This window comes from Gracilinanus agilis, chromosome 4 (assembly GCF_016433145.1).
Source record: "Gracilinanus agilis isolate LMUSP501 chromosome 4, AgileGrace, whole genome shotgun sequence".
In the NCBI taxonomy this organism is placed as follows: domain Eukaryota; kingdom Metazoa; phylum Chordata; class Mammalia; order Didelphimorphia; family Didelphidae; genus Gracilinanus; species Gracilinanus agilis.
This window is the reverse complement of record NC_058133.1, coordinates 98,572,884-98,582,806: the sequence shown is the minus strand read 5'-3', so window position 1 is coordinate 98,582,806 and position 9,923 is coordinate 98,572,884. Positions and strand designations below refer to the sequence as shown.

Here is a 9,923-nt window from a genome sequence, read left to right as displayed (position 1 = left end):
GTTTAGGGCGGCTGCCGAAGGACCCGAGGCCCAGGTGTAGCCATCGAGAGAGGCGTCCTCGGCTACCCCCTCCTCCCCTGCCCGGCACTTCCTGGTTTGCCGAAGGTGCCGGCGCAGCGGCAGCCGCCCTCCCTCACAGGAACTGAAGGGCCGGAGCTTTGGGCAGCAGCTGGAGCCAGCGGGGGCGGCGCCGCTGTCAGAGAGAGGCGCTGTGGCCAGGGCCGGGCCGAGCCGGGCTGGACTTAGGGACCCGCTACTGGGGGACACTGCCAGCACCGCGGGCCATGGCCCCGCAGCCTCCCGCGCTCTGAGTCGGCCTCAGCGCAGCCGCCAACGCCTCCGGCTGGGACCTCGAGCTCCTGCTTGGCTAGAGCTAGTTGCCCACCCCCGCGGGGCCGACCCCCGGGGCTGGCTGTGTGGGAGTAGGCGAGCAGCGGGGCTGGCTGAACGCGGATTCGACATGTAACCATGGACTGCAGGATCAAGTGAGTGAGGGGCGGGGGTCCCGCCACCGCCGCCGTCGCCTCCCTCCACTTCCTCCTCGAACCCTCGGGTCCGCTCCCGGCTCGCCCCAGCCCAGGGGTTGGGGGTTGGGGTAGGACGGAAAGCCTCTTTTCGGGGAAGGGTTTGGGGAAGGGGTCGATTCACAAAGAGAATTCCCAGGGCAGCCGCTTCAGTCCCTCCCCTCCTGCCCCCTGGGGAGGGAACTAGGCCTCAAAGCCTTCCTTCCCCAGGACCCCGAGTCTCCAGGCACTGGGCGGTGGGGACCGTGCAGCCGGAGCAACCCGAGAGCGCCCAGTCCTCTTCGGCTGCTGCTGCTGCCCCCGTTCTGAACGTTCTGGTCCTTCCACTGGGAAAGGAAGTGGGGAGTGCCTCCGGGATGGATACACCCAGGCTTGGAAACCTCATTCCCCGAGGGTTGTGCGTGGGGCTGGGGGTGGGGTGGGGTAGTGGTGGTGGGAGGCTTGGCTCTTCTTGACAATCTTCCCTCACCCCCCCCCCCCCCTTTGGGGTTTCTTTTTCTTTATCTAGTGTGTCAGACTTAATGTGTGTGTGGTATGTGGTCTCTAAGGTGTCACCTCATAGTTTATTGTTCTGAAGACTTTCCTGTCCTTGAGGTATAACCACTAGGTGCCTAGGATGGCGCGGGGGCGGGAGGGGGAAGGTGTTTGTTCTGTATATATTGATGTAGAGACTGTCCACCAGGTAGTCACACTCGTATCTAGCAAAAGTATATACTAGGAGGCACTACTTCCTTCACAGTGGTATGGCTAGTGATCTAATATTGTTTTGCTTTGGCACATAAGGATTACTGAATGGGCATTATAGGTATGTTTCTGGGAATTATAACATGCATATAAGACAAAATAATAATAGCATTTGTAAGATCATTTTAAAGTTTGCAAAATGCTGAACATGATATCTTCTCAGTGCTAATAGTGATATAATATTGTAAATTTTGGCACGTAAGGCCAAATGGGCACTGCAGGTTTATTTCTGGGAATTATAACATGTAAATACAAATAACTAGCATTTGTGTAGCGTTTTAATCTTACAAGGCGCTGTAGGTGTTATCTTTACAGAACTATGGCTAGTGATAATGTTTAACTTGGCAATAACATAACTGGTCAAGACAGGTTTATTTTTGGAAATTATAACTTTATATAAGTAAGACAATAATGATAACAGTCATTTACATAGGGCTCTAAGGCTTTCAAAGCACTATACATATTACCTCATTTGATCCTAAAAAAGCTTTTGAATTTTCTTAATAAAATTGTTCAGCACCAAATTATACAATATTTAAAGTGCTTTGCAAGCCTTACCCTGATTACAGTTATATATAAATGTTACCTAATATTTTGTCAACTAATTTTGAGTTTCTTTTTTGAACTCTTTCAAAATAACATTTCTATTTGGATGAAATTGACTTGTTTTCACTTTAAATGCTGATATATTTGTGTGAAATTTAATTTTTAAAATTTGGGATATTTGAGCAATTTTTATGTATCAGTGAGTGAATGTGAACAGGAACTTGAAACAATTTAGAATTATGTGAAAGTTTTCTGTGTCTTGTATTTATGCTTCAATAAAAGATTTTGAATGTTAACAGGTACATAATAATAATAACAATTATTATTATAATTATTATAATTTAGAATAATAATAACAATTATTATTACAATTTAGAATTATGTAACTTGTAACATGTTTTCTTTGGTCCCCTATTGCTTAAGTAGTGACTGGCTCTCCACTAGAAAACTTTTCAAAAGTTGGAGGAAATGATCCTGACACTAATCACTTCTCCCTCTCCCCCTTTTACTAATACTGTAAGGGAATACAATCCTTAAGAATTGTCCTCTTGAAATAAATTGAGAGTGAATGAGCAGGGAAAGGATACTTAATCTAAAAATCTGTGATTTATCACTTTCTATGTGTTTTTTTGTGTCAAGAGATTTTATAATTCAAAAACTTTTTTTGTGCTAATTTCTTTATGGGATTATCTTCCGAAAGGAATCATAAACAATATTAAAACAAAGTACCAAGATATTAACAGTTCTGGAATCCATGTGAAAGGAAGTGGTCTATTCTTTCAGAAAAGATTAATGGCCACTATGTGGTCTCTCAAGAAGACTTTAGTGTATTTTTACAAATTTCACTATTGGATGAATACAATACTAAGGTAGATGATCTAATAATTAATATAAAAATTGAATTCTTTTTCATAGCCCCAGGAACTAACTCATCAAATAATCTAATAAACATAACAAAACTTTAAACATGTAATCAAATGAAAAGAGAGCATTTGTGAATGTTATGAACATTTTTCTAATGGTCTAACTTTTGGTGTAAAGCTTTATGACTTAGTGCAACAACTTCTGCAGATCAAATTTGGCCTTTAAAAAATTATCTTAGTGTCAACTCTGAAGGATTAGTGAAACTCTTATGCAGATTTACTTTTTGTAAGATTAAAGCGTTTTTAAGAAGTCAATGAGGATAAAAACTCGTAATTTAAAATATGCAATTTTATGGAGTAAATGAAAGAGGAAAAAATTCAATATTAAGAAAGTTTAACAAGTTTGAAAAATTGTCTTTATGCATAAATTTAACTGAGTTCTTTTTCCTTCTAGAGAAAATCCAGAAAGAACATTCGATTTGGTATTGAAGGTGAAATGTCATACTATTGAGAATGAAGGTACTTTTCTTTTCTTAAGAGATTTTTTCTGTTACTACACATATTCATGTTGAGTATGAAACATGATAATACCAACAATTAAAGGAGCACATGGCAAAATGTGTTCTGCAGCTGTCTCAGATTACTGTTAGCAAAATACTGTGAAATAAGCGAATCAAAATCTGTGCAGTTTGCTTTTTGTTTATTCAGTAATTTCACTCTGTACTCTTACCTTCTTTTCTTATGTCCCTGTAAATGTGTTTTTTTTTTGTCTGATTTCACATGAGATCTTTCCAGATCTTCCATAATATCTTGCCACAACCAATGGAAATTCCACCAGTTTTAGCCTAATGCTTCTTCCCAAATGGTATAGTGTAGAAAAATCAGGTCTTGAGTTCAAAAGGCTCTTGATCAAGGTTCCCTCTTTGATATACTGACTTGTTCTAATGCAGGGCACCTGACCTCTCAGTGCCTCAGATAATTCTCTAGAACAATAAGTTGGTGAGAAGGTATTGATCTTCATTTTCAAAGGATATTCTTTACTGAGAGCTTCCCATATGGAGGAAATCACAAGATTTGACTTAAGTCAGGGAATGGAGGTGGGGTGGGACTGGAATACACACAAAGATACAAACATACATATGTACATGCATACATACGCACATGACTTTTTAATGTACTTTGCTCCTATTCCACAGCAGTTTTTGAGTTAGATGAATTTGAGGAATATTATTACTCAGTTTTCTACTGCCAGTCATGAAAATAATTGAGGAGAGAAGCAATGTAGTATGGTGGAATGAATGCTGGATTTGGAATCTGGAGAAACTTAGACTCAAATTATGTGGCATTTACTATATAACTGACTATTTAATCTCCCTGGAGCCTTATTTTACTAATCTGTAATTGGGTATAAAACGTACAGTTCTTCTCTCACAGGGTTATTTAGAAGCTCCATGAAATAATGCATGAAAAAGCCCTTTGTATTCTTTATGTTTCATTTGTTATTATTTGGGAGTCATCAATTGTTTTGATATCTTTGGTTTAATAGGTAAAGAAGCAATTTCTCTTGCTTATTTCCCTTTTAAAACCAGCGTGAAGTTTTTGAAGTTGCCAAATTTTTTATTCTTTTTAGGTTACCAGTTCCTAACTAGGTCTTTATTAGCATTTGTTTGGGTAGAATTCTGTGGGTTTCAGATGGACTCTGATGAAAAATGTAGGACCATTTCTTTTAGCTTTAGGTTCCAAACTCAGCAGCAAATGAGATCTAGAGGAGCCAGTTGATAATATCATGCTCCTAAATTGTCTGGAACCCCTTACATTAAAGAAGAAGAACTTGTAGGAGAACTGGGCTTACCTTCATATCTTAAAATGGTCATATACATTCTTAGCACAGCTACCTACTTCATGGCATCTTTGACTTAGTTGTGCTATTGAAGTGGAAAAATTTACTGACTAGCAAGTTGTTTCAAAGTATTGTGTAGCTTTATCCAATCTTTAAAGTACCTTTTTGACATAAGTTCATTTTCATTCTTCTCATGACCACCTACGAGTTCTTTCTTCAGATTTTAACTGGACATACTATATCCTACTCCCTCTCTTTCCCTATCCCATTTTGAAGTACTAAATTATAATGTGACTTTTGGTCCAAAATCTCTATTATATTTTACCAGTTAGTTGTGGTGAGTGAACTGATGCTTACAAGTAAGTTCTATAAAGTAAAATTTGGGGGAAAATACAATGCAAAAAGCTTTTAAAATGTGGGCTGTTGTTACTTATGTTAAAATTATGTTTAACTGCTATATTGAAGTCTGTCAACAAGTATTTGTTAGGTACTTACTATGTGCCAGGCACTGTACATACAAAGAACTACAAAAACAGAATCCCTACTCTCAAGGAGCTCCCATGCTAATGGAGGAGAAGTATACAAATAACTATGTACATGTAAGATATATATATATAGTAAATGGAAGCTAATTTTTGAGGGAAGAAGGAAATGGGAAAGGTGTCAGTTGAGTTGAATCTTGAAAGAAACTAGGGAAACTAGGAGTCATAGCTATGGAAGAAGAGCAATCCAGGCATTGGGGATAGTCACAGGATAGGAATTAGGAGGAATGTCTTATGAGAAATAGCAAGTAGCTGGATTATAAGATTCTTGGAAGTGAGTAAAGCATAAGAAGATTGGTGAGACAGGAAGGGAAGTGGAGGACATTATATGTGATCTTGGAGGTACTGGAGTTTATTGAATAGTGGGATGACATGATTAGACTTGAGTTTTCAGAAAATGACTTTTCAACTGAGTGGAGGATGGAATGAGAGGAGATATGCTTGAATTATGGAGATTTCTTAGGTGACTTGCAGTAATGTAGGTAGGAGGAGATAAAGGCCTACATCAGGGTCAGAAAGGATTAGGATTGAAGAAAGGCCATTAGATTTGACTATTAAGATATTGTTAATTTGAGGAAAGTGGTTTGATTGAATGTTGAGGTTAAAAGTCATTGCAGATGGTTTAGAAACTAGTAAGAAGAAAGCAAATGGAAGTACCTAGTGTAGTTAGCTTTTTCCAATTTAGCCAAGAAGCAGGGAGGAGAGACCTAGGACAATATCCAGAAGGTTGAATCAGTTGAGGTTTTTTTTTTTTTTTTTTTAAAAGATATGAGAGTTATAGGCCTTTTTAGGCAGTAGGGAAGGAGCCAATAGATAAGGAGAGATTGAAGGTAAGAGAGAAAGTAGGGATGATATGGAGCCATTCTGTTGGAGAAGTTGGGAGGTCACTAATTGGGATAGTTGAGGGATCATCAGTATTTGTGTCCAAGTCCCTTAGCATGAGGGTAGAAGTTGGGGTGGAAAAAATACTATGAGCCAAGTGTTTAATTCACTAAGGAAGAAAGCAGAATATCAAGAGGAGCAATGGATAATGTCTATCAAGATTTTGAAAGAATGATAAATATGGGCTGAATAAATCCCAAAGAAGGAGAGGTTGTTCAGTGGAAATGGTAAGAGGAAGAATCTGAAAGTTGGAGGGGACCAAGGAGTATTCTAAGACTCCTAACATAACTGATGAGTCAGGGTTGTGAATTGCAAAAATATATTTAAGAGGGTTTGATGTGGGAGAGAGTGACAGTACTGGGCGTGAATGTCTGTCAACTCCCCTCTCAATATTCTACTTTTACTAAAGACAACAGAATGGCGGACATCCAGAGAACGGGAGCTGGCCCTGGATGCTAAAGGGAAGGCTTTCCTACTTGGAGAGATGGGTGGAAATGCTGGTTGATCAAGCAGGGAAACTCTCCCCACAGAAACCTCCCCCTGGCCAATGTCAGCACTGCAGGGGGTCTCGCTCAAAATGTAGTATGAACAAAGCAGCTGCTCAAACCCCTTCTTTGCCTCGTGTAATGACTTCTCCTTGATCTGACGTCGATTTGGTTTATTTTGTAGATGAACAAGGTAGCTGGAGAAGGAGAGGATAGAGGAAAGGAGGGGGCGGTATAGATTTGAGGGGAGAGGAGACCCGATTTGGGGTTTCTTGTTTTCTTCAGCTGAACCAAGATGGCTCCACTCCAACTTAACTATCCTCTTATCTAATAAAAGTCTCTCTCCTACCTTCACCAATGGTAAGTGTTTGATCTTTCTCTAATGGAGGCTCTCAAACAACAGGAACCTTTTTTCTCTTCTGGGCAAGGGAAAATAGAGGCAAGGCTTTTCCATAGGTGGGAATCTAGAGCTCTAGGATTTTACTCCTCACTGGACAGAGTTCTGAGGGCAAAGTCCTTTCAGTTAGCTGTTACTCCCACAATCCTCTTCTCTCACTCCAACTGTCACTGCCCCTCCCATCACATTCTAACTGCTGTCTGCTCCATCTCAGTGGGCCGAAATTCCAAAAACTTGATTCAGAGTTTTCCTTTCCACAGAATGAACATGCAGCTAGTACTTTTTGTGTGATTTTATTTTTCCATCGAGATTTCAGAGCATTTCTTACCCCTTTATTATTTATAATTTTATTCCATATGCCATGGTTCAGAGAAGAAGTCTAGCTGATTATCGATTTTTCAATATGTCTTTTGTCCTGCCTTTTTTCCTATCCTTCACTTAGTCCTCTTAGCAATCTGTCCATTGTCCATTTTAATTGGTAACATTAGAAGTGAAACTATTGGCTAGAATGTAAATTTGAGATTAACTGCTAATTTTAATTATTTATAAATTTTCTGTTTTCTTTAGTCTGGATGAGTCAGTTTTCATAGTTTTAAAGAAAGCTATTTAATTTCATTCCAGTAATAGTAGCCCAACCTTTTTCAGTTGAGATAATTTTTTTTACTTAAAAAAAATCAGACATTTATATCAGAAAATTGTTTTATACAAACAGTATTATCAAATGGGCAAACCCCCCAAATATTGTCATTTCAAGTTGAGAATTTTGTTTTGTAATATTTTCATGTTTTCATTTGAGTACTGAATAAATAACATCCTTCAAAGACAGGAAGCTATTTGAATATTTGTTTCTCTCTAAGCATCTGATTTCTTCTGTATTTGTTTTGACAGGACTTGCATAGTTTGTTTACAGTGGGATACATTTGTTATATTACTATTTAAATTGGTATTTTTGAAATGGTTATAACAAACGTAGAATGAAAGGTTAGAGAGTATTTTTTGATTGATTTAATAGTTGATAACCCCTTTGATCAGATATTAAGTGTGACTATTGTTCTGTGTCATTCTATGATTGGATTTAATAAAATTTCTATTTTTACATGAATTGGTATAACACTTAAAAAAACCCAACAACCTTCCCTTTGAAATCAACAATGTGTAGTACAAGGCAGAAGAGTGGTAAGGGCTAGGCCATTGGGGTTAAGTGACCTGTCCAAGTCCACGGTCACACACCTAGGAAGTGTCTGACAACAAATTTGAACCCAGGACCTCATGTCTTTAGGCCTGGCTCTCTATCCCCTGAGCCTACTAGATTCCCCTTGGTGTAACACTTATAACATTTATTGTGAACTTCTCAACATTGAACAAGCACCTATTTTGGGCTGGGCACTTTTCTAGATGTTTGAAACACAAAAATAAAAATTACACACTTCATACTGTCACAGAAATTACATTTTTTTGGTGTCATGGAATAACATGTACATAAAAATAAAATATTAAAACAAAATGGGAGTAATTTCTGTGAGTATTAATAATATTGGGAGGAAAATGAAGATATTTCTTGTTTTGGAGGTAGCACTTTAGATGAGCATTGAAAGAAGCTAGGCAGCAATGCAATGATGCAAGACAATTCTGAGGGACTTTTGAGTAAGAATGCTATCTACATGCAGAGAAAGAACTGTGGGAGTAGAAACACAGAAGAAAAACATTTGCTTGATCACATGGTTCATTGGGGATATGATTGGGGATGTAGACTCTAAATGATCACTCTATTGCAAATATTAATAATATGGAAATAGGTCTTGATCAATGATACATGTAATACTATTTGAATTGCTCATTGGCTACGGGAGGAAGGAGAGGAGGGGAAAAAACCAAATCTTGTAATCATGGAAAAATAGTCAAAATTAATTAAATAAATAAATTTAAAAAAGAAAGAAGCTAGAAATTCTTACAGAATTAACAGTTTATATAAATCTTTTTACTTGTCTTTGAATGAATTCGAATATGTTTCATTATACTCAAGTTTTTAATTTCTTTAATTTTTTAGGAGCACAGTTTGCAGGTAATTATTTGAAATGTCTTTATATATAGAAAGGCTTATTGATTTGGTATATAGTTACTACTAGTTTTCGTTAGATGAAGTTCTTCATTTGTCTTTTTTTTCCTTTTAATCAGTTAGTTGTTAATTATTTATTGGGAATAAAAAAGAAAGGCTAAAGAAAATACCTGTCCTCAAAGGGGCTCACAATTTAATGAATATAACTGAAATAAGCATATTAAAAGAAATATTATGGTTAATATTTTAGACAACAATTTATTTTTTAATATTTGGACATAACTTAGTACTTCAGTTAGCGAATATTTATGTTGATAAATATTATTAAGTGCTATGTGCCAGATAAGCCGTAGTAAGCACTTGAGCTTCAAAAAAAATAGCCTTTGTCCTCAAGGAGCTCAAATGTAGTGGGGGGAGACGACAAGCAAACAAATATGTATAGACAAGCAGTTCAGGATACAGGATAAATAAATAATTAAAAGAGGAAAGGAAGTACAATTAAGAGGGGTTAGGAAATAATTCCTGTAGAATATGGCATTTGAATTGAGACTTGAAGGAAGCTGGGGAAGTCATTAGGTGGAGATGAAGAAGAGAAGCATTCTAGACATGGAGGACAGCCAGAGAAAATGCCCGGACTTGAAAAATGGAGGATCTTGTTCATGAAACAGAAAAGAGGCCAGTGTCATTAGATTTAAGGGGACATGGTAGGGAATAAGCATAAATAGTAGATAATGAAAGGTAGGGTGGGAATGTTATGTTATGAATGTCTTTGAATAGCAGTCAGAGGATTTTGTATTTGATCTTGGTGGTGATAGGAAACCACCAAAATTTTTTTTGTGTATGTGTGGGGTGACATGGTTGGATCCACATTTAAGAAAAATCATTTTGATGGCTGAATGGAGGGTAGATTGGAATGGAAAAAGAATTGAGGCAGGCAGATCCACCAGCATGCTATTACAATAATCCAGGCATGAGATGATGAAGGCCTACATCAAGGTGTTGAAAATATTAGTGGAAAGAAGGGATTTAGCTAGAAATGGCAGA

At 37.9% G+C, this 9,923-nt stretch overlaps 1 protein-coding gene across 1 annotated transcript in view; it reads left to right on the top strand.

Moving 5' to 3' along the window:
• The first annotated feature begins 397 nt into the window (after positions 1–397).
• Positions 398–9,923, top strand: part of DENND1B (DENN domain containing 1B) — a 355,643-nt gene continuing 346,117 nt past the window's right edge. Inside the window, exons 1-2 of the mRNA XM_044674913.1 lie at positions 398–485; positions 3,132–3,196. Of these exons, the coding sequence (XP_044530848.1) occupies positions 469–485; positions 3,132–3,196 (82 nt within the window). The 5' untranslated portion in view covers positions 398–468. The remainder of the gene's footprint in view (positions 486–3,131; positions 3,197–9,923) is intronic.